We start from the raw sequence: 25836 nt of genomic DNA, 5'->3' as shown, positions 1-25836 counted from the left end.
AACAGGGTGGGGCTGTTTTCCCTGGAGCGTCGGAGGCTGAGGGATGACCTTATAGAGGTTTACAAAATTATGAGGGGTATGGATAGGATAAATAGACAAAGTCTTTTCCCTGGAGTCAGGGAGTCCAGAACTAGAGGGCATAGGTTTAGGGTGAGAGGGGAAAAGATTGAAAACTAACAGATATAATCCGTCCATGCAAGAATGGAAGCAAGCAGAAAATAGGGCACCTACTTGTATTTTCATCTAGAATGTTATAGAAACTGAATTATGTTACATACATATTGAGAAAGTGTCTGATAATTGTCTTTGCTTTGAGCATTTTAATCAATGAGGAGAAAGTGAGGTCTGCAGATGCTGGAGATCAGAGATGGAAATGTGTTGCTGGAAAAGCGCAGCAGGTCAGGCAGCATCTAGGGAACAGGAGAATCGACGTTTTGGGCATTAGCCTTTCTTCAGGAATTTTAATCAATACCAATTTGGGAGTGACAAATGTAGGCAACTTCAAAGCATTTTGAAGTTCAAGCTATTCATTTTTCCTGCAAAGCACCCACAAAGAATACCAATGCATTTGCAAAAATGGTGTTTGGAATCATCATTCAAGCAAGGAAAATAGATGCACTTCTAACTTGTTGTTGAAAGCAATGTTCCCAATGAAGAAGTTTGAAAATGCTTGTACAGAACTTCTTTAAGCCTGCATGACTTCTGTGCTTCACTAATTTTAGTTGATCCTCTTCTGGTGGTTTCCTTCAGTTACCTCATTTAAATAGAGATAATATGTTAGAAGGATTATCAAATTAAACTGTATGTATTAATCTTAGTAACAAGAGAAGGTCTATCATGCTCCTGGGAATGTACCATAGATCCTGAAACAGTCAGAGGGAGATAAAGAGAAAATATTTAGGCAAACAAAAAGAATCCAAAAAGATAACCTATGCACAGAGATGGAAAAAAAAACACAACACAATACATATATTGTAGTTAAGGAGAGAGAGCATAGCATTTTAGATGTGATAAGCATAGAGAGAAAGATATTTGCTTCCTTGAATGTAAATAAATCACCAGGGTTGGCTGAAATTAGTCCTGGGCTGTTAAAAGAAGCGAGGGAAGAATAGACAAATGATTGTCAAATGAACTTCAACACAGACAAATATAAGATATAATATTTTGGTAGGAAGAATAAGGTATGCTCGTATTACTTGGAATGTTCAGTTCCCAATGAAAAGAATGGACAATGTGAAATCAGAATACACATTCATCATAGACCACAAGTAAGTGAGGCCTTTAAAAAGAGCAAGCTAGGCATTATTGCTAGATAGGTAGAATTTAAAAGTAGGTCATAACTGCCTTGAACCTTGAGTTAACTACTGTGTTATGGTCCCATAGAAATGAAGCAGAGGCACTAAAGAGGTTCAGAGAAGAGTTACAAGATTGATACTAAATATGGGTACACATATCAGGACAGGATTGACATCTGGATCTATGTTCTCTTGAAGATAGAAGACGAAGGGATGATCTATAGGTGGTATTTAACATTTTTCAAGGTTATATAAATTGATACGAAGAGAATTTTTCTTTTTGCGAAGAATAGAACTGGTGACCATGTGTACCTCTATAAGATAATCACCAACAGATTGAGCAGAATATTCAAAATAAACTTCTATGCCAAAGATTGGTGAGAATGTGGAACTCATGACCACAGGGAGTCATTGAAATGAATGGTGTAGAGATGATCCAGTGAAGCAGTGTTTGCTTCCATCTGTAACTCCTCATTTAAAGAAATAGTCTGTGCTTGCATTCAGGAAGAACTGGATGCATTAGGTATTGAACTGAAAATTGTTAGCACTCTAGTTATACATACATAATGCAGATTCCCTTTTAAAGCAAAGACTCATCATATTTCATATCCAGTCAAGTGGAAGCAGGAAAATTGCAATTCAGAGAACATCAGTAGGTATGGTCTCCTCCTTTCTCCTGAAATTGTGCTTGTGTTTTCCTTGTTGCTCCTCCTGGCACTCTATTCCTCAAGGCAGCTTTACCAAACGATCCATTTTTTAGCCAGACTGTTTTTGAATTAAAGTGTAACAACAGAAGTATCTAAATCTCTCTCTGCATAAACTTGAGAAGCTAGAAAAAGATTTTGAAATCAAACTACAACCAGAGATAATAAGCTAGAAATTAACCTGTATGTAAAAAATTTTGTCTTAAAACAGTGCTGGAGAACATACCTTTATGCCTGCACGCCAGTTAGCATCAAACTTCAAAGTCAAGCTCTGAGAAATAAAAACACAATTTCTAGATCTGTGTAGACAAACTTAATGAATCTTTAACTTACTTATTTCCTCAATGAGGAGAATAATATAACTTGCACTGAATGTGAAATATGATGGATCTTTGCTTTAAAAGGGAACCTGCAATGTGCACGTGTAACTAAAGTGTTAACAATTTTCAGGTCAAAAATAATCTATTTTCTTTAAAGAATTGTGTAATTGAAAAATCAGGCACATTTTTTCTGAATGAGAAATTAATTCAAGTTAATGCTGACTAATGAAAACTAAGACAATTTTACATAAGTAAAAGTTCTCTCATTTTTATTTCTGTATTCAGTCCACTCTTCAATTATTTGAAAGTGTGTGCCAAGGAATTCCTTCTGAGTATGTGACATTGATAACACCAAAAATTAACAAGGTGAGCACTGTGTTATGTAAGTAAAATTTATGTTTTCCCTTCATACACTTCCCCATTCACCAACAATCAAAATACAAGGGATTAATCTTGACTTTCTTTTATCAAGGTTGACAGGAGATTGATGTTCTGCTTTTGTATTAATTTTCTTGTCTAGCGATGTCCAGTTTGCAACCACTAAAGTTTTAGTATTTTAAGTTAAAGCAATATTTCTTAAAGTGTCAGAATTTATTATGAGCTTATATATCAGCACAAACTTAAAATGGGGATAGTAATGATGATGAATTCGTACTCCAGAGGCCTAACCTAAAGCTTTAGTGAAATAGATTCAAATTCCATGATTGTTTGCTACTGGAATTTAAATTCAATTAATTAATAAATCTGCTATTGAAAGGTTGATGATGACCAGGAAACTTCCAATTGCTTTAAAAATCCACTTAGTTCAAAGTTATCCAAAACTGTGCTGCTAGTATCCTAAATTGTGTCATGTTCTTTAAACTACTTTCACCTGTACTTGCTGGACAGAATACCACTTGTTTAAGCAACAACTAGCCATTTGCAAGCTCTCATCCTTCTCGCGAAATTTTACATGATATATGCTCTGTTTATTTCTGTCAACACATAACAGTAGTGATTGTAACGAGGTCAACCAGGTGGACCTTGTAGAATTCTGGATTAGTGGTGCTGGAAGAGCACAGAAGTTCAGGCAGCATTCAAGGAGCTGCGAAATCGACATTTCGGGCAAAAGCCCTTCTTCAGGCCTTTTGCCCGAAACGTCTATTTCGAAGATCCTTGGATGCTGCCTGAACTGCTGTGCTCTTCCAGCCCCACTAATCCAGAATCTGGTTTCCAGCATCTGCAATCATTGTTTTTACCTCTGGACCTCGTAGAATATGAATTCTATCATTGCAGCTGTTAACCTGGTCCCAACAGGGAGTCCTGGCTGACAGATATAAACAGGAGTGTCAAACATCTTGTTCACTTGAGCTGTCTCTGAGGGAGCCAGACCAGAGTGAAGTTATTTCAATGGGGGCCAAAGAAAAAACTAAGATTCTGGATGTAAGTCTGATCGTTGAGCTGGAAGATTTGTTTTCAGACGTTTCGTCACCATACTAGGTAACATCATCAGTGAGCCTCCGGTGAAGTACTGGTGGTATAGCTCGCTTTTTATTTATGTGTTTAGGTTTCCTTGGATTAGATTAGATTACATTACAGTGTGGGAACAGGCCCTTCGGCCCAACAAGTCCACACCGACCCGCCGAAGCGCAACCCACCCATACCCCTACATTTACCCCTTACCTAACACTACGGACAATTTAGCATGGCCAATTCACCTGACCTGCACATCTTTGGACTGTGGGAGGAAACCGGAGCACCCGGAGGAAACCCACGCAGACACGGGGAGAACGTGCAAACTCCACACAGTCAGTCGCCTGAGGAGGGAATTGAACCCGGGTCTCAGGCGCTGTGAGGCAGCAGTGCTAACCACTGTGCCCGACCAGTGAGTCTCACAAACGTATGACAATTTTGAAAATATGATTAAATATGTGGATGAGGGAAGTTCAATTCATGTAGTGGACAGGGATTTTAGCAAAGTTATTGACAGTCCCCATGGGAGACTGACTGAGAAAATAAAGCACATGGAATTGAGGAAAACTTAGTGAGATGGATTAGAAACTGGCTAGGTAATAGGACTGAAAGGATAGTGGTAGAACTGTTTGAGTGTCTGGAGGCTGGTATCTAGGATCCACAAGGATCAGAACTGGGACCTTCCTGTTTATCATATGCATAAATGATATAGATGAAAATGTCATGGGAGGGGCTGTTAAGCAAATTTGGTGATGTCATTTCCTGTGCTGATGTAAATTCCTGTTCTTTTTCTCATGGGGTGGTAAATGGGGTCCCAGTCAATGTATTTGTTGATAGAGTTCTGGTTGAAGTGCCGTGCTTCTAGGAATTCTCGCGTGTGTCTCGCTGTTTGGCTTGGCCTAGGATGAATGTGTTCTCCCAGTCGAAGTGGTGTCCTTCTTCATCTGTATGTAAAGATACTAGTGAGAGTGGGTCATGTCATTGTGTGGCTAGTTGATGTTCATGAATCCTGGTGGCTAGTTTTCTGCCTGTTTGTCCAATGTAGTGTTTGTTACAGTTCTTGCAAGGCATTTTGTAAATGACATTAGTTTTGCTTATTGTCTGAATCGGGTCTATCAGGTTCATTAGCTGCTGTTTTAGTTGGTGGGTTTGTGGGCGACCATGATGCCAAGAGGCCTGAGTCTGACAGTCATTTCCGAGATGCCTTTGATGTATGGGAGAGTGGCTAGGGTTTCTGGATACGTTTTGTCTACTTGTATAGGTTGTTGCTGAGAAATTGGAGAACTGTGTTCATTGGGTACCCATTCTTTTTGAACACACTATATAGGTGATTTTCCTCTGTTGTTTATAGTTTCCCTGTGCTGCAGTGTGTGGTAGCTCTTTGAAATAATGTTCTAATGTAACTCCATTTATGGGTGTTAAAATGATTCCACTGAACACAGTCTGTTGATTTCTCAGCAACAAATCCAAACAAGCAGACAAAACGCATCCAGACACCCTAGCCACTCTCCCCAACATCAAAGACATCTCAGAAATGTCTGCCAGACTACTCAGACCTCTTGGCATCATGATGGCCCACAAACCCACCAACACACTAAAACAGCAATTAAGGAATTTGAAATACCCTATACAGACAAGAAACAAAACTAATGTCATTTACAAAAATACCTTGCAAGAACTATCACAAACACTAAATTGGACAAACAAGTAGAAAACTGGCCACCAGGATACATGAATATCAACTAGCCACAAAAAGACATGACCCATTCTTACTAGTATCTTTACATAGAGATGAGGAAGGTCACCACTTCGACCGGGACAACATACCCATACTAGGGCAAGCCAAACAGAGACATGCGCGAAAATTCCTAGAAGCATGGCACTTCAACCGGAACACTATCAACAAACACATTGACTTTGACTTTGATCCCATTTACCACCCCCGAAAAAAACAACAGGAAATTACATCACCACTGGAAATTATATCACCACTGGAAATAACATCACCACCGGAAATGACATCACCAACCCAAGGAAATCTAAACACATAAATAAAAAGTGGGCCATGCCACCAGTACTTCACCGGAGGCTCACTGATGATGTTACCTATTATGGTGATGAAACATCCGAAAATGAACCTTCCAGCTCAGCGACCAAACTTACATCCAAAAAAAAAGAGCTTGAAGAAATTTATAAGCAGCTTTTCTTTCAGTTGGCGTAAGCATGTCTGGCATCATGCTGTTATTTGGGAAGCTCGATTTGTTCAATCTTGCTGTTGAAGGCTGAGCCCAGTTTGTAGAAGTAAAGCTTTTGTTTTACTGGGTAAAAGGCTTTAGAGCAGAGAAAATGCAACATGCAGGTCTCCTGACAGCTTGTGGACCTGCAACCTTTTTGGTTATTAGGAGCCTAACATTTCCTGAGGCACCAGATACTTCAAGAGTTGATGGATTTAGTTAAGGAAGATTACGATTCAACGCCTCCTCTAACTCTGAGATGCTATCAGTTTTACTCAGCAATTGAGAACCGGGAGACTTCATGTTGGGATTTTTGACAAGATTAAGATGACTGGCAGAGGCATGTGACTTTGGTTTAACCCTTAATGAGATGACGGGAAACTGTTTGGTATGTGAGATTAATGATGTAAATATGCAAATGTAGCAACTATCTTAAGCCTACCTGGACCTCAAACAGGTACTACAACTGGTTTTGTTATTAGAAAATGCAGGGCACCACTTAGACACATAGAGTTATAGAGATGTACGGCACGGAAACAGACCCTTGCGTCCAGCTTGTCCATGCAAACCAAATATCCCAACCCAATCTAGTCCCACCTGCCAGCACCCGGCCCATATCCCTCCAAACCTTTCCTATTCATATATCCATCCAGATGCCTTTTAAATGTTGCAATTGTGCTCGCCTCCACCACTTTCTTTGGGAGCTCATTCCATACGCGTACCACCCTCTGCATGAAAACGTTTCCCCTTCGGTCTCTTTTATATCTTTCCCATCTCGCCCTAAACCTATGCCCTCTAGTTCTGGACTCCCACACCCCAGGAAAATACTTTCTCTATTTATTCTACTAATGCCCCTCATGATTTTATAAACCTCTTTAAGGTCACCCCTCAGCCTCTGATGCTCCAGGAAAAACAGCCCTAGCCTATTCAACCCCTCCCTATAGCTCAAATCCTCCAACCCTAACAACTGCATAGCCTCATACACATATTCTGAACAGATAGACTCTATGTCAGCCAATAGCAAAACCCCAAAACAGACATGCCTCAGCCAAGTAGTTCACATTTTCTTTAGGATTTTGGCTAGCAAGCTATTGTAGTTGCTGTCAGTATGTGGATTGAATAAGAGAACTCACAGGCCAATATCCAGGAGAGTGCACACCCTGGAAAGCCCACCTACAGCCGCTTTGGAACAGCTAAATTGCTTAGGAACATCCAAATCAGAACCAATAAAAATAAATAAAAACCAAAAGAAGTGCAGGTGCTGTAACTCAGAAACATAAACAGAAATTGCTGGAAAAGCTCAGCAGATCTGGCAACATCTGTGGAGAGAAATCAGAGTTAATATTTTCTCACATTCTCAGAAAAATGTTCCGAGGAAGTGTCACTCGACGTAAAACATTAACTCTGATTTCGCTTCACAGATACTGCCAGACCTGCTGAGCTTTTCCAGCAATTTCTGTTTTGTTGCAATCAAAATAAATATCTGGTTAAATGGTCACACAGTTCTAATGGAGAATGATACTGTAGCGGCTTTAACAATGATTACACAACCAGTTTTTAACAAAATTCATTTTGGACTCCAACCCTTAATTTGCATAAGACCTTAACTAGACTGGGAACCTATACCAGGGAACATTTACAGATTAAGTGTGCAGCTTTGATTTCAGTCTCCTGTGTGAATGAGCTTGTTCAGTTACCATTAATTGTAGTAAAATGTTCAGGCCTAAGCCTGATGTGGGGAAATTAGTTGAGAAAGGTTCACCTTGATTGATTTGACATTTTTCAACTGGAAAATGTCTGCCTAAGTGAAGTCCTAATTAAATACAGGGAGGTTTTTCAGGAAGGTCTGGGGACTATTAAAGCAGCCAAGGCCACCTTATACCTTGACGAGGAAACAATTCCACCTTTCTGCAAGACCCGCCCAGTACCATTTGCGTGATGTGGAAAAATAGAGGTAGAAAGAGGAAGCTATAAAGCAAAGGAATCATCAAACCAATACAGTTTGTGGATGGGCAGCACCGATCATACCAATTGTGATGCCCAACAGTTCAGTTTGACTTTGTAGGGATTTTAAACAAACAGTGAACCATTTCTTGCAGCCGGATGAATACCCAATACCTCGCACAAAGGACTTATATACAAAGCTGGCAGATGGGGTATCCATCACAAAGCTGGACATGAGCCATGCGTACTTACAATTGAGGTTAGATGAGGATTCCCAGAAGTATGCTGCAGTTAATACCATCAATGGTTTACACCAAATAGGTCACTGCCATTTCAGGTATAATCAGCCTGTTCCATTTTTCAGCGGACAATGCAGAGCATTTTACAAGTTCTACCCCTTTTTTATCTGGTTGATGTGCAATAAGAGGGAAGACCAATAAAGAACATTTAGAGAACTTGGGCAGAGTCTCTAAGCATTTCTTGAAGACAGGGAAATATGCCTTAGAAGGGAAATATGTGTGTCCCAGGCACCCCAAGTGACCTACTTGGTTACAAAGTTGACAAGACCAGGATACACACATTGGATGATAAAATGAGGGTTATCAAAGGTGTCCCGGCTCTCACATCTGTAACAGAGCTTAAATCTTTTCTTGGATTAGTGAATTATTATAGAAAATTCATACATAACTGAGGCCTCCATCCTGGCACCCTTGCATCTGCTATTGAAAAAGGATCAGCCTTCGAAATGATCTTGTAGCCAAGACGTAGTCTTTAGGGAAGTGAAGAAACAGCACACTATGATTCCAAGCGAGATCTGGTGCAGCCATGCAAAGCTTCCCCATATGGCATTGGGGTAGTGTTGACTCACAAATGGCCCATTGGAGAGGAAAGCACAATAGCATATGCTTCCCAGACTTTGGCTGATGCAGAGTGCATATACATACAGATAGAGAAGGAAGGTTTGGCGGTCATTTTTCATGTGAGAAAGTTCCACCAGTACCTTTATGGATATAGATTTGTAATAGTAACAGACCACAAACTCCTGCGAGGCCTATTCAAAGAGAACAAGACCATGCAGCCCATTATTCCATGTCGAATTCAGCGATGGGATCTCATTCTAAATGTGTACAATTACAAGTTGGAACACTGTCCAGAAGATCAAGTAGCAAATGCAGATGCCTTGAACTGCCTGCCGCTGGCAGATACACTACTGGTAGTGCCATCACTAGAAGAGCCTGTTCTGGTTTCAAGATTTTTGGACACCCTTCCGATCACCACTGACAATATCAGATTGTGAAAGCAAAAGGATCTGGTCCTGGCAAAACTAAAACATCTGGTGGTGATATGGGAAACCTACTGTACTTGTGCAACACCACACTCTTCAACTCTGATCTCCAGCATCTGCCATCCTCATTTCCTCCTAATCGGCCATCACAACCCGAATTGAAACCTTTATGGAGCCAGCAAGACCAGATCACCATGGAGGAAGGCATTTTATTGTGAGAAGCAAGAGTAATTCTCCCAAGCAAAGATCGCCGCCAGGTACTGGCTGAACTCCAGCAGGATCATCCAGGGGTGTCCAAACTGAAGATGTTGGTGAGATATTATGTCAGGTGGCCAGGATTGGATGTAGACACAGCTGCATTGTGGGGCAGTGCCCAGAGTGCCAACAAGCAGAAAACTTGCAGTTAGCAGCTTCTGTTCATGGGAATGGCCGGGTAAACCCTAGACTTGGCTACACATCTACTATGCTGGCCCTTCCATGAGCTCGAAGTTCTGAGTTATTTTAAACTCCCACTCAAAGTGGATATGTATAGAGTTCATTCCTTAAACACATGGATGAAGATAGAAAAGCAGTGAGCAACCTTTGCTCCCAGAAGTATTGGTCACAGACAATGTGCCCTCGTGGGGAGGCGATGGCCTAGTGGTATAATCGTTCAACTGTTAATACAGAAACCCAAAACAATGTTCTGGGGACCTGGGTTTGAATCCCACCACGGCAAATGGTGGAATTTGAATTCAATAAAAAATATCTGAAATTAAGAGTCTGCTGATGACCATGAAACCATTGTTAATTGTCAGAAAAACCCAACTGGTTCACTAATGTCCTTTAGGGAAAGAAATCTGCCATCCTTATCTGGACTGGCCTACATATGACTCCAGAGCCAGAGCAACGTGGTTGACTTTCAACTGCCCTCTGAAATGGCCAAGCAAGCCAGCCAGTTGTATCAGTTGCTAGGAAGTCACAACAAAGTAATGAAACCTGACAGACCATCTGACATTGACCTTGGGACCGGAAAAGACAATGTCAAAAACACAAACAACCCTGTCGATCAGGCAAAGTCCCCCTTACCAACATCTGGGGGCTGGTGTCAAAATTGGGAAAGCTGTGTCACAGAGTAATCAAGCAACATAGTAATTCTTACCAAATCAAACCTTACAGGTAACATTCCAGTCACAACATTACCGTCCCTCGAAATGTCCTGTCCCACCGGCAGGACAGACCCAGCAGAGGTGGCAGTACAATGGTATGTAGTCAGAAGGGAATTGCTCTGGGAGTCCATGACATCGACTCTGAAGCCCATGAAATCTCATGGCTTTAGATGAAACATGGGCAAATAACCTCTTACTGGTTCCCATATACTGTCCTCCTTCAGCTGATGAATGATTACTCCTCCATGTTGAACAATACTTGGAAAAAGCACTGAGGGGATCAACCAGGGGATCAACCCTGGTTCAATGGAGAGTGCAGGAGGCCATACTAGAAGCAGCATCAGGCATACCTAAAAAAGAAGTGACAAGGTCTAAAAGTGTACTCTGGAGGGGGATTTTAATGTCCACCACCAAGAGTGGCTTGGCAGCAGCATTACTGATTGAGCTGGTCAGGTCTGAAAAGATATAACTGCTAGATTGGGTCTGTGGCAGGTGGTGAAGGAAGAGGGAAACAAGAGGGAAAAACATACTTGACCTCATCCTTACAACTCTGCTGGCTGCAGAAGCATCTGATCATGACAGTTGAGGTAACGTGACCACCACACTGTCCTTGTGGAGAAAAACTCCCGCTTTCACATTGAGAACAACCTCCATCCTGTTGTGTGGCACTATGCTAAATGGGACAGATTTTGAACCGAACTAGCAGCTCAAACTGGGCATCCATGAGGTGCTGTGGGACATGATCAGTAGCAGAACTGTACTCCAACACAATCTGCAACCTCGTGGCCTGGCATATCCCCCACTCAACCATTGCCATCAATCCAGGGGGTCAACCCTGGTTCAATGGAGTGTGCAGGAGGGCATGCCAGGAGCAGCATCAGGCATACCTAAAAATGAAGTGTCAAGTTGGTGAAGCTACCAAACAGGACTACTTGCATGCCATCGGCATAAACAGCAAGCGATAGATAGAGCTAAGCAATTCCACAACCAATGGATCAGATCTTCCATATCCAGTCGTAAATGATGGTGGACAATTAAACAACTTACTGGAGGAGGAGGAAGCTCCACAAATCGCTCCATCCTCAATGATGGAGGAGCCCAACACATCAGTGCAAATATAAGGCTGTTGCATTTGGAAAGATCTTCAGTCAGTAGTGCCAAATGGATGATCCATTTTGGGCTCCTCCAGTGGTCCCCAGCATCACTGATGTCAGTCTCCAGCCAATTTGGTTCGCTCCACATGATATCAAGAAACAGCTGGAGGCTCTGGATTCTGGAAAGGCAATGGACCCTGATAGCATTCTGACAATAATACTGAAGATGTGTGCTCCAGAACTTGCCACTCTGCTCGTCAAGCTCTTCCAGTACAGTTACAATATTAGCATCTACCTGACAATGTGGAAAATTGCCCAGATATGTCCTGTCCAGAAAAAGCAGGACAAATCCAATCCAGCCAATTACCACCCAATCATTCTACTCTCCATTATCAGTAAAGTGCTAGAAGGGGTCATCAACAGTGCTATCAAGCAGCACCTGCTCAGCAACACCCTGCTCAGTGATGCCCAGTTTGAGTTTCACCAGTGTCACTCAGCTTCTGATCTTATTACAGCTTTGATTCAAACATGGACAAAAGAGTTGAATTCCAGAGGTGAGGTGAGAGTGACAGCCCTTAACATCAAGGCCACATTTGACCGAGTATATCATTCAAGGGGCCCTGGCAAAACTTGAATCAATGGGTATCAGGGGGCAGACACTCTGCTGATTAGAGTTATACCTGGCACAAAGGAAGATGGTTAAGGTTATGGAGGGTCAGTCATCTCAGCTCCAGGAATCTCTGCAGAAGTCCCTCAGGATAGTGTTCTAGGCACAACCATCTTCAGCTGCTTCATCAATGAGCTTCCCTTGTCATAAAGTCAGAAGTGGGGATGATCGCCGATGATTGCAGTGTTCAGTACCATTCTCAACTCCTCAGATACTGAAACAGTCTGTGCTCAAATGCAATAAGACCAGGACAACATTCAAGTTTGGGCTGACAAGTGGCAAATAACATTCGCCACACAAATGCCAGATAACGGCCATCACCAGTAAGAGACACTGTAACCACCGCCCCTTGACATTCAACGGTATTGCCATCACTGTATTCCCCCACTGTCAATATCCTTGGGATTACAAGCAAATTACTACAGATGCTGGAATCTGAAACCAAAAGAGAAAATGCTGGAAAATCTCAGCAGGTCTGGCAGCATCTGTAAGGAGAGAAAAGAGCTGATGTTTCGAGTCTAACTGAAGTTTGGTGCTGAAACCACAGAAATGGCCCTGCATGGATAAGAGGCATTGTCAATGCAAGGTCAGGTCCTGTGTATAGTCCTGAACAAGCATGTGGACCACATGAAAGTTGCAAACTCGCAAACAGGGCAGGGGCATAGCATACCTGGACCCTCAGAACAGCTGGAAAGGTTGTTGGAACCCTTGGATTCCACCCCCTACCCTGCCGACCATTGAAGAAACCTTGGAATCTGAGATGGACATGATGGATGTTGCAGCCTAAACAGGAAGGCTTCTATGGAGTTATTTCAGTTTCCACTCGTAGGAGAGACTAGGACAAAAAGGGCACTGCCTCAGCATAAGGGATGATCTTGTAGAACTGAGATAAGAAGCAATTTCTTCAGCCAGAAGGCCAAGTTATTGAATGTGTTTAAGACAGAGATAGATAAATGCTTGAGTAGTAAGGGAATCAAGTGTTATGGGAAGAACACAGAGGAATGAGATTGAGAAACATCAGCGACGATTGAATGGCTGAGCAGATGAGATGGGCTGAATGAGCTAATTCTGCTCCTATCTTGTGATCTTAAGACCTTTCGGTATTCTCACCAAACTCCAGTAACAAGCAGCACTCCAATACAGGCAGTGTCGCACTTAACAAGGACTCCTTTTATGGCCCTGAATTGAAAAGCTTCTCTGTGCAAGGTTAAACCAGTGCATTTAGTCTTCCAATGATGAAGTTAGTGCTGATGCCTGAGCAATAAGATTCTGGAACATAGCTGGCCTCCTCCAGGTACAGTGTTCCATTGACTACTCACGTGGGCAGTAAGATGGTCATATCACAATGATATGGAATTCATCAAAAGAAGAGGTTCCTTTTGATTAATATTTCATTGACCTGTGGTCACCGTTATCACTATTTTTGAGGTGTTTGTCCACTACCCTGTCAACTGCCATGACTCCTACTTCCTGGAACTCTCTTTTGCACCTGATGCATTTGATGGCTCATGTGTCTTCAATGACTAGTTACAGAAATCATACAGTACAGAAGAGAGACTTTGACCCTTTGAGTTTGTACCACCAAGAAATATATTATCTATACTTGTCCCACTTACCCAAAACCTTGAAGGATACGACACTTCAAGTACACATTAAAGTAATCTTTTAAATGTTGTGAGGTTACCTATTCACAAGGTCTATTTTCCAACAGCTTTCTGTGGCAAGGATTCTTGAGGGGCTTGACACAGTAAATGCCAAGAGATTGATTCTCCTCATGGGAGGCTCTAGGGACAGAGTGCATAGTCTCAGAATTAACGAACACCAATTTAAAATTAAGATGAAGAGAACTTTCTTCTCACAGAGGTTAAGAATCTTTGGCATTCCTTGCCACAGAAAGCTGTTGGGGCAGAGACCTTGTGTATAGGTAAGGCTGAGATGGATAGGTTTTTGATCAGTACGGGAAACATAGAATGGTAAAAGATAGGAGCAGAGGAGGCATTTGCCCTCACGTGACTGCACCACCATTCAATATGAGCATATCAAACTCAATATACAACTCAACACCTCCCCCCAAATCCCTTGATCCTTTTAGCCTCAAGAGCTATGTGTACTTCCTTTTTGAAAACCTATAAGGCTTTGGCCTCAGTTCCACATGCTCATCACTGTCTGGGTGAAAAAGTCTTTCCTCATCTCAGTCCTAAAAGGTTTGCCCCTTATCCTTAAACCTTATCCTGGTTCTAGACTCCTCCACCATTGTGAATATCCTTCTTGTATCTAACCTGTCTATCCCTGTTAGAATTTTCTCAGTTTCACTCTTCTAAAATCCAAGTGAATACAATCCTAACTGAGTCAGTCTCTCCATGTACGTCAGTTCTGCCATCCCAGGAATTAATTCGGTAAACCTTCACTGCACATCCTCTATAGCACAGACATCCTTCCTAAGATAAGGAGACCAAAACTGCACACACTATTTCAGATGTGGCCTCACCATGCCCTGTATTATTGGAGCAATACGTCTTTGTTCCTGTACTCAAATCTTATCGCTATAAAGACCAATGTAATGTTTGTCTTCTTTACTACCTGCACAACTATTGTCAGCAACTGGTGCACAAGGATACCCATGTGTTATCAAACATTCCCCTCGCTCAATTTACAGCCATTCAAATAATAACCTTGCTTTCTATTTTGCTGCCTGAGTAGATAATCAAACCACACATTTATTCACATTAAACAACTTCTGTCATACATTTGCCCACTCACTGAGCCTGTCCAATTCACACAGCAACATCTATGCATCCTCCTCACAGCTCACCCTTCCACCCAGCTTTGTGTCACCTACAAATTTTGAGATAATATATTTATTTCTCTCATCTAACTCATTAACATGTATTATGAATAGATGGGGTCCTAATACCAAGCTGTGTGGTCATTGAGAAAAATGGATGTAAGCTTGCTCGCTGAGCTGGGAGGTTCATTTCCTGACATTTCGTCACCCTACTAAGTAACATCTTCAGTGGGCCTCAGGCAAAGCAGTGTACATGATTCCTGCTTTCAATTTATATGTTTGGGTTTCTTTGGGTTGGTGATGTCATTTCCTGTGGTGATGTAATTTCCTGTTCTTTTTCTCAGAGGGTGGTAGATGGGGTCTAACTCGATGTGTTTGTTGATAGAGTTCCTGTTGGAATGCCATGCTTCTAGGAATTCTCGTGCATGTCTCTGGCTGGTCCTAAGATGGATGTGTTGTCCCAGTCAAAGTTGTGTCCTTCCTTATCTGTATGTAAGGATACTAGTAAGAGTGGGCCATGTTGTTTTGTGGCTAGTTGGTGTTCATGTATCCTGGAGTGCAAAGAAATTAAGGTGACTGATGCCCAATCTACATTTCTGTTTTTTGATTTGGATCTTCAGCGTCTGCAGTTCTTTGCTTTATTTCAATGTTACATTGGCATTTTTCCAACCCTCTGGACATTTCCAGAATTTAAGGTGATCTAGAAGATTATTATCTGTGCATCCAGTATCTCTGTAGCTGCTTTCATTAATATCCTCGGATGCATCCCATCAAACCTAGGGGGCTTATTACTAGACCCCGTTAGTTTCTGTGCCACATTTCTCTAAAAATAGTTATTGCATTTATTTCCTCTCCTCCTTTTACCCCTTGAACATTTAATAATTTTAATATTAGTGTTTTCTACTTAAAGACTAATGCAAATTATTTATTGAACTTTGCCAATTTCTGATTTCCCTATTATTATTTCCCCAGCCTCTTTCCCTGAAGGACTCTGTACCTTGGCTTCTCTCTTCAACAGCAACAGGGTTAACATTTCAGGTTGAGTGACCTTTTCTCAGAACAGTTGTGAGGAAAGGTCACTTGATGTAAAACTTGACTGATTTCTCTCCACAGATGCTGCCAGAACTGCTGAGCTTTTCCAGCATTTTCTGTGTTTGTTCTGATTTACAGCATCCGCAGTTCTTTCAATTTTTATTTGACTTCGCCCTTCCTTTTCATAGTTTAAAAGATGGACTTGCTGTCCATCTTGATATGACTTGTAAGTTTCCCCTCAAAGCTTATTTTCTTCTTTTTCTTGATAGTCTTTTGTTCATCTTTAAAACTTTCCCAATCCTCTGGCCAGCAACTAGTCTTTGCAACAATGTATTTTCTTTTTCTTTCAATCCATTGCTTTCCCATACCTCATTTGTCGGATTATCCTCTTCCTGGTATCCCTCTTCCTCACTGGAATATGTTTTCGCTATGAGCCGTGAACTATTTTCTTAGACCAGCCATTGATCCTTAATTGCATTTGCTACTAAATTCACTTCTCAGTCCACTCCAGCTAGCTTTACCCTCATTCCTTTATTAAAGCTTAGAACAGTTGTGCAAGACCCAAGTCCTTCCCTCTCAAAGTGAATGCTATATTTTAATATGCGATGGCCACTGTTTCAGAGGGGCTCTTCTACTGTGACATTATTTTAAACCTGCCTCATTGTGCATCACCATGATCCACAAAATATCATTCCAGAAAACTTTCCCAGATTCACGTTATGAATTCTTCCTCATGATTTCCTCTGCCAATCTGATTATCCTAATCAACATGAAGATTAAAGTCATCCATGATTAATGTACTGCCTTTGTAACATACACTCATTATGCAGTAGAGTCATAGAGTCACAGAGATGTACAGCACGGAAACAGACCCTTCAGTCCAACTCATCCATACCGACCAGATATCCCAGTCCAATCTAGTCGTACCTGCCAGCACCTGGCTGATATCCCTCCAAACCCTTCCTATTCATATACCCATCCAGATACCTTTTAAATGTTGCAATTGTACTAGCCTCTGCAACTTCCTCAGCAAGCTCATTCAATATATGTACAACCCTCTGCATGAAAAAAGTTGCCCCATAGGTCTCTTTTATATCTTTCCTCTCTCATCCTAAGCCTATGCTCTCTAGTTCTGGACTCCCCCATCTCAGGGAAAAGCATTTCTCTATTTATCCTATCTGTGCCCCTCATAAACCTCGATAAGGTCACCCCTCAGACTCCAACGCTGTAGGGAAAACAGCCCTAGCCTATTCAGGCTCTCGCTACAGCTGAAATGCTCCAACCTTGTCAACATCCTTGTGAATCATTTCTGAACCATTTCAAGTTTCACAACATCCTTCCAATAGGAAGGAGACCAGAACTGCATGCAATATTCCAACAGTGGCCGAACCAATGCCCTGTACAGCCTCAACATGACCTCCCAACTCCTGCACTCAATACTCTGACCAATAAAGGAAAGCATTTAAAATGCCTGCTTCACTATCCTACCTACCTGCGACTCCACTTTCAAGGAGCAATGAACCTGCACTCCAAGGTCTCTTTGTTCAGCAACACTCCCTAGAACCTTACCATTATGTGTATAAGTCCTGCTAAGATTTGCTTTCCCAAAATTCAGCACCTCACATTCATCTAAATTAAACTCCATCTGCCACTTCTCAGCCCATTGGCCCATCTGATCAAGATCCCATTGTAATCTGAGCTAGCTTTCTTCGCTGTCCACTACACCTCCAATTTTGGTGTCATCTGCAAACTTACTAACTATACCTCTTATGCTCATATCCAAATCATTTACATAAATGATGAGGGCAGAGAGGTAGACGTGATCTATTTGGACTTCAGTAAGGCATTCAACAAGGTTCCCTAGGCAGACTGGTCAGCAAGGTTAGACCTCATGGAATACATGGAAACTAGCCATTTGGATACAGAACTGGCTCAAAGGTAGAAGACAGAGGGTGGTGGTGGAGGGTTGGTTTTTCAGACTGGAGACCTATGACCAGTGGATTTGAATTGTTTTATTGCCAAGCTGTCCATAACTTCCTTGAATAATTCTAATCTAATTTGACCCTTGATCTGTTTGGATCTCTTCCGTGCTGTACATCTGTATTACTCTACTGCATACCATTATCTTATGAGTTACTCTCTGTCCTATCATATAGCTAATGTTAGGGAGCCTATAAACTACTCCTACCTATGTTTTCTTGCCTTTTTTAATTTATTATGTCCATCCGTATGGATTCTATATATTCCAATTCAAGATCATTGTACTTATTCCATCCTAGATCAGCGGTGCTACCCTGCCACCCTTTTGTTCCTTAGAGACAAAAAAAACTGCAGATGCCGGAATCTAAACTAGACAGGCAGGAGGCTGGAAGAACACAGCAAGCCTGGCAGCATCAGGAAGTGGAGAAGTCGATGTTTCGGGTGTAACCCTTCTTCAGGACTGGGGATGGGTGTAAGGGGAGCTGCAGATGAAGGGGGTGGCGGGAGCAGGATGGTGAAAGAGGATAGGTGAAGACAGGTTGAAGATACGACCTGGTTGGTCAATGGGAGGAATGAATCCAGTTGGTGGTAGGGAGGAGGAGAGGCTGGGAAGGGAGTTGAGGGATGGGAAGGGAGGTTATTTGAAATTGGAGAACTCAGTATTGAGTCCTCCAGGCTGTAGGATGCCCTGGCAGAAGATGAGGTGTTTGTCCTCCAAGTTGTGGTTTGGTTGATTGTGGCAATGGAGGAGGCCAAGGGTGGTCATGTCAGAAAGGGAGTGGGAAGGGGAATTAAAATGCGTGATGACTCAAAGGTCCCGTCAGCCCCTGCAGGCCCGGCTGAGATGCTGTTTCCTAAGTATACGTTTGGTCTCCCCGATGTAGCGAAGACCACATCGGGAGCACCTGATGCAGCAAACTAGGTTGAAAGAGAGGCAGGTGAACCTCCGTCTCACCTGGAAGGACTGTTTGAGGCCCTGGACGGAGGGGAGGAGGGTGGTGTATCAGCAGGTTTTACATTTCTTCCAGTTGCAGGGGAAGGTACTTGGGGTTTAGGGGGATTGGTTGGGAGAGTGGAGCAAACTAAGGATTGTTTAAGAAAATGGTCCTTGCGGAAGGCAGAGAAGGGTGGGGAGGGGAAGATGATCTTGGTTGTAGGGTCTAGTTGGAATTGGCAGAAATGTTTAAGAATGCTGCATTGGATGTGGAGACTGGTGGGGTGTTAGGTCAGAACAAGGGAACTTTGACTTTATTGCATGCAGAGGGGAGGGTTTAGAGCAGCAGAATGGGGAATGGAGGTAGTGCAGCGGAGGGCTGTCTGGATGACAGATAGAAGAAAAGCACATTGTTCAAAATAGGTGTACATTTGGGATACCTTGGAATGGAATGTCTCCTTGTCTGAGCAGATGGGGCTGAGGTGGAGAAATTGGGAGAATAGGGTGAAATTCTTGCAGGCTACACGGTGGGAGGAGGAGTAATCCAGGTAGTATGGGAGTCTGTGGGTTTGATAGTAAATGTCCATCTGGAGATGGAAATGGAGAGGTCAAGAAAGGGGAGGGAAGTGTGCAAGATAGACCAAGTGATTTTTGACGGCGACTGGAAGTTTTGGCACAGGTCGATGAACTGTTCCAGTTCAGCCTGGGTGCCGGATGCTGCACTGATGCAGTCGTTGATGTAATGGCGGAAGACTTGGAGCACAGTGGTATGCAGGTACTGAAGAGGGACCATTCGAAATAGCTGACAAAGAGGCAGGCGTAGTTGGGGCCCATCTGGGTGCCCATGGCCACCCCCTAGATTTGGAGAAAATGGGAGGAGTTGAAGGAAAAGTTGTTGAGGGTGAGTACCAGTTCGACGAATCTGAGGCGGCGATTGCTGGAGAGGGACTGGATGGGTCTGTTGGAGAGGAAGAAACAGAGGACCTGGAGGCCATCCTTGTCGGGTATGAGCGTGTATAAGAGCTTCATATCCATAATGAAGATAAAGTGCTGGGGGCTGGGGAACTGGACGTTACTGAAAAGATGGAGGACATGGAGCAGAGGCCGCGGAAGAAGTGCTCCACATGGTGGCAGGTTTGGAATTTGTTGAGGTTTGGGCGGAGGGGTATGAGCGTGAGCCCTTTCCTGAGGACAAACCATTTGGCCTCAGAGAGTTCAGGGTCAGGCAGGATAGTAATATGTGGCAAGGCTTGGGGGTTGGTTTTTGGGGGGATCCCGAGGTGGAGGGGGAAGAGTTAGGAGGGTTTGAATGTGGTGTGGTGGAGGGAAGTGAGTGTGGGTGAGAAAGGAGATTAGGGGGGAGGGGGGCTGGGGAGTGGGGTGGGGAAGTCGGAAAGGGTGCAGGCAGAATGAGGTGAAGAGGGAGAGGTGGAGGAATAAGGTGCATTGTGGGGTGGATGGATGAAGAGGGAGAGCTGGTGTGCTGCCTGGCTGCATATTTGAACCAAGGTAGTAATGAGGTCAGGAGCTGAGTGGCCCTCACTGAACTGGGCATCAGTGAGGAGGTTGTGCAGTCATCAGCAAACAACCACACCTCTGGCCTTAAGGTGGAAGGAAAGTCATGGATGAAGCAGCTGAAGTTGCTTGAGCCGAGGATACTCCCCTAAGGGACTTATACAGAAATGTCCTGGAGCTATGATGACTGACTTCCAACAACCACAACCATCATCCTATGTGCCAGTTATGACTCCAACTTCCCACTGGTTACAGTTTTTCGAGGGATGCTTGATGCCACACTTGGTCAAATGCAACCTTGATGTTAAGGGCTGTCACTTTCACCTCACCCCTGGAATTCAGTTCTTTTGTCCATATTTGAACCCAGGTTGTAATGAGGTCAGGAGCTGAGTGGCTCTCACTGAACTGGGCATCAGTGAGGAGGTAGTTACCTCTGTTGATGACACCTTTGATCAGTTTACTGACGATCATGAGGAGACTGAAGGACCAGTAATTGACTGGGTTGGACTCGTGTGCAGGACATATCTGGGCAATTTTCCATATTGTCAGGTAGATGTCAGTCTTGTAGTTTACTGGATCAGCTTGGCTAGGAGTGTGGCAATTTCTGGAGTTTTTATGCAACCCATACCCTGTGATCTCCTACTGCAGCAATGTCCTGGGGTTGAGTTGGTTGGCCTCCTACAACCGCAACTATCTTTTACTCTTCTGAATATGACTCCAACAAGTGGCCTGACCAAAATGTCCATCCACAATAACCCCATTTCCCTGCACTTGGCTCATACCCTTCTAAACCTTCCCTATCCATATATTTGGAAGTTATGAAAAAGGCAAGAAAGGCATAAATTTTCAACCTCAAAAGCATCTCAAATACCTCAGATACAATGGATTAATTTGAAGTGAAGTTAGAGAAAACAGAATGCTAAAAATATTTTTGAAGTGCTAGTTAGTACTTGAACTTACAACTTGGTGACCCAAGCAGAAAAAAAGCTGTGAAAAATTATCATCGGTAAATAGGCGTTGATTAGTTTAGATTCCCTACACTGTGGAAACAAGACCTTCAGTCCAACAAATCTGAAGAGTAACCCACCCAGACCTATTTCCCTCCGACTAATGCACCTCACACTATGGACAATTTAGCATGGCCAATTCACCCAACCTGCACGTCTTTGGATTGTGGGAGGAAACCGGAGCACTCGGAGGAAACCCACACAGACACAGGGAGAATGTGCAAACTTCACACAGACAGTTGCTCAAGGCTGGAATCAAACCTGGGACCCTGGTGCTGTGAGGCAGCAGTGCTAACCACTGAGCCATTGTGACGATTGTTCACATTAATCCTAATATCCCTGAGAAATACATAATTTGCTGTCTTTAATAAATCTAGTAAACTATGGCTGTGAGTTTCCCATCTTCAGACTACGATTGAAAGTGGGAGAGTTTCCATGAGGGAAACCCATGGCCTATGGAGGTAAGAAAGCCTGCTGGATTTTCCAGTATACAGTCAAGCAATTAGTTGGTGGTGGGCTTTCTGACAGAATTATAACTCCAGATTGGGAAGACTCACCAGCCTGGAGCAGCTGCCAGTCAGAGGCTGAAAACGATAGGTTGTATTTGGAGGGATGGGAAGTTTCTGGGGGTGGAGGTTATTTTGGGGAAAGGCATTGGAGGTGTCAAATGTGAGGACAGGGAGGTAGCTATTTGCACCCATGCTCCAGTCCCTTGGTTTTATGCAAATTAGTGTAGATTGAGAGGTCACTCCCTTCCAAGCTGACAGTTTACCAGTCAAGTAGACTAACCCTTCCTCATTTCGCTTGGAGTTGAAGTAATTGGAGCACGAGTGGGTAAAGGCTGTGAAACAGTACTCAATTTACCATTTAGGGACCTCAATTGATAACAAGGTGAGAAACTCAGTCTTGGGCCTTGTCACCCTTGTCATGGCAGGAAGGTGAAAAATATCTCTTCACTGCCATCATACATGATTACCTACCCCTTCTGTCATAGCTTCCACTGCTTTTTCAAGAGGGAGTAATTACACTTTGGCTCTATGTGTATATTGTGTAACTTTAAAGAGATAGAGAAAAACCAAACCTAGTATCAATGATGGCCGTTTTATAACAATTTCATAACAATTACAGTTTTGTGTTCATAGTTTATTGTTTCTTTTCCTTTAGATTGAATCTGTTCTGAGACAGGGAGCTGCCTCACTGAATTGGTCATCAATAACACTTGACAAATTCTTCTCTGATGTGAATTCAGCCATCGAAGAGTTGACTTCATTGCTCAAGACAGTAAGTAGATTTCTGAAAATGGTTACATTTTCTTACTAAACTGAAAATAGTAGTAGTGGGAAACAGAGCATCTCATTTGAATTAAGAGGTGGTAAGTTTCCTGGTCAACGGTTTAATATGTGCACCTTGTAAGACACCTACTGTTTACAGAAATTAAACACCTTACTATAGTAAAATCAAGCAAAACTTTCAATGATGTAAAGTATCGGGCTCATGGAGCTTAGTTACAGAGTTTTGAAAAGTCTTAAGTGTTTCTATATTAATTGTTGCCCACTAACCTTTCTGGACCTAGTTTTAATTTTACAGACCTAAGATATTGTAAGTGCCACTCCTGGAATTCTTAATAATTTTTCAAATACTAATATTCCTGATTACATTGTAAATCTGAAAATCTCTACTGCAGCAAATTTCCAAAGACATTGCAACCATAACTGAGATCCCACCATGAGCCTATGGTTAGCAATTTGATTTTGTTGACAGAATACTATGGACCATAAGAAGTCATCACATTCTATCATTTGCTTCCAGCTATTGGCCAACAGGAATTGTTTTCCACATGTGCTGTTTTAAAAATATATACTGTCTATAAAGGCTTTGGTTTTAATGCATTATGTGATTGTGTCTATGTCGGGATTAAAAGGAAAAAGATTAATTCCAGATTATAGCTGGAAGTGAAATAGGTCAAGTGAAATAGGGATTGATAGGAAGGGTGAGGGGAGTAACAAATTAAAAATATTACATATGAATGCACGAAGCATTAGAAATAAGGTGGATGAGCTTGAGGCTCATTTGGAAATTGGCAATTATGATGATGAGAGGATAACAGACGTAGCTTCAAGTGGACAGGGCCTGGGAAATGAATATTCAAGGCTATATGTGCTATCGTAAGGACAGACTGACTGGCAGAGGGGGTGGGGTGGCCCTGTTGGTAAGGTATAATATTCAGTCCCTTGCGCGGGGTGACCTAGAATCAGGGGATGTAAAGTCAGTATGGATAGAGCTGAGAAATTCTAAGGGTAGAAAGACCCTAATGGGAGTTATCTACAGGCCCCCAAACAGTAGCCTGGATGTAGTGTGTAAGTTGAATAAGGAGCTGAAATTGGCCTGTCACAAAGATATTACTACAATTGTTATGGGGGATTTCAACATGCAGGTAGACTGGGAGAATCAAGATGGTACTGGACCCCGAGAAAGGGAGTTTGTGGAGTGCCTCCGACATGGATTCTTAGAACAGCTTGTGCTGGAGCCTACCAGGGAGAATGCAATTCTGGATCTGGTGTTGTGCAATGAACCGGTTTTGATCAGGGACCTCAAAGTAAAGAAGCCATTAGGAGGTAGTGACCACATTACAATAAGCTTTAATCTGCAGTTTGAAAGGGAGAGGGTAGAATCGGAAGTGACAATATTTCAGTTGAATAAGGGGAACTATGGAGCTGTGAGGGAGGAGCTGGCCAAAGTTCAATGGTGCAATACCCTAGCAGGGATGGCAGTGGAACAACAATGGCAGGTATTTCTGTGTATAATGCAGAAGATGCAGGATCAGTTCATTCCAAAAAGGAAGAAAGATCCTAAGGGGAGGCAGGGGTGGCCGTGGCTGACGAGGGAAGTTAAGGACCATATAAAGACAAAAGGGAAAAAGTATAACAGAGCAAAGATGAGTGGGAAATCGGAGGACTGGGAAACTTTTAAAGAACAACAGAGGATAACTAAAAGGGAAATACGCAAAGAAAATATAAGATATGAAGGTAAACTGGCCAAAAATATAAAGGAGGATAGTAAAGGCTTTTTTAGGTATATGTTGAGAAGAAAAATGGTTAAGACTAAAATTGGGCCATTGAAGACAGAAACGGGTGAATTTGTTACGGGGAACAAAGAAATGGCAGAAATGTTGAATTGGTACTTTAGATCTGTTTTCACTGGGGAAGACACGAGCAATCTCTCAGATGTAATAGTGGCTGAAGGACCTGAACTGAAGGGAATTTGTATTAGGCAGGAAATGGTGTTGGAGAGACTGTTAGGTCTGAAGGCTGATAAGTCCCTGGGACCTGATGGTCTGCATCCCAGGGTACTGAAGGAGGTGTCTCTAGAAATCGTGGATGCATTGGTGATCATTTTCCAATGTTCTATAGATTCAGGATTAGTTCCTGCGGATTGGCGAGTGGCTATTGTTGTCCCACTTTTTAAGATAGGAGGGAGAGAGAAAACAGAGAATTATAGACCAGTTAGTCTGACGTCAATGGTGGGAAAACTGCTGGAGTCAATTATAAAGGACGAAATTACGACACATCTGGATAGCAGTAACAGGATAGGTCAGAGTCAGCATGGATTTATGAAGGGGAAATCATGCTTGACTGATCTCCTAGAATGTTTTGAGGATGTAACTCTGAAGATGGGCAAGAGAGATCTAGCAGATGCAGTATACCTGGACTTTCAGAAAGCCTTTGATAAAGTCCCACATAGGAGGTTAGTGAGCAAAATTAGGTCTCCTTGGATGCTGCCTGACCTGCTGTGCTTTACCAGCAACACATTTTCAACTCTGATCTCCAGCAACTGCAGACCTCACTTTCTCCAGCAAAAGTAGGGCGCATGGTATTAGGGGCAAAATACTGACATGGATTGAAAATGGGTTGGCTGACAGGAAACAAAGAGTAGTGAAAAACGGCTCCCTTTCGGAATGGCAGGCAGTGACCAGAGGTGTGCCGCAGGGATCGGTGCTGGGACTACAGCTTTTTACAATGTACATTAATGATATAGATGAAGATATTAAAAATAATATTCGCAAATTTGCTGATGACACAAAGCTTGGTGGCAGGGTGAAATATGAGGAGGATGTTAGGAGAATACAGGATGACCTGGACAGGCTAGGTGAGTGGATGGATGCATGGAAGATGCAGTTTAATGTGGATAAATGTGTGGTGATCCACTTTGGTGGCAAGAACAGGAAGGCAGATTCCTACCTAAATGGAGTCAAGTTAGGTAAAGGGTCAGTACAACGAGATCTAGGTATTCTTGTCCATCAGTCAATGAAGGAGGAGGAAGTGAGGTCTGCAGATGCTGGAGATCAGAGCTGAAAATGTATTGCTGGAAAAGCGCAGCAGGTCAGGCAGCATCCAGGGAACAGGAGAATCGACGTTTCGGGCATAAGCTCTTCTTCAGGAA

At 42.7% G+C, this 25836-nt stretch overlaps 1 protein-coding gene across 1 annotated transcript in view; it reads left to right on the top strand.

Moving 5' to 3' along the window:
• LOC122540179 (dynein axonemal heavy chain 8-like) overlaps positions 1–25836 on the top strand; it is a 1249383-nt gene that overhangs the window by 377407 nt on the left and 846140 nt on the right. Inside the window, exons 19-20 of the mRNA XM_043675521.1 lie at positions 2605–2685; positions 22561–22677. Of these exons, the coding sequence (XP_043531456.1) occupies positions 2605–2685; positions 22561–22677 (198 nt within the window). The remainder of the gene's footprint in view (positions 1–2604; positions 2686–22560; positions 22678–25836) is intronic.

This window comes from Chiloscyllium plagiosum, chromosome 3 (genome assembly GCF_004010195.1).
Source record: "Chiloscyllium plagiosum isolate BGI_BamShark_2017 chromosome 3, ASM401019v2, whole genome shotgun sequence".
Taxonomy (NCBI): Eukaryota; Metazoa; Chordata; class Chondrichthyes; order Orectolobiformes; family Hemiscylliidae; genus Chiloscyllium; species Chiloscyllium plagiosum.
The sequence above is the reverse complement of the archived record's forward strand: the minus strand, read 5'-3'. Positions and strand labels throughout refer to the sequence as shown.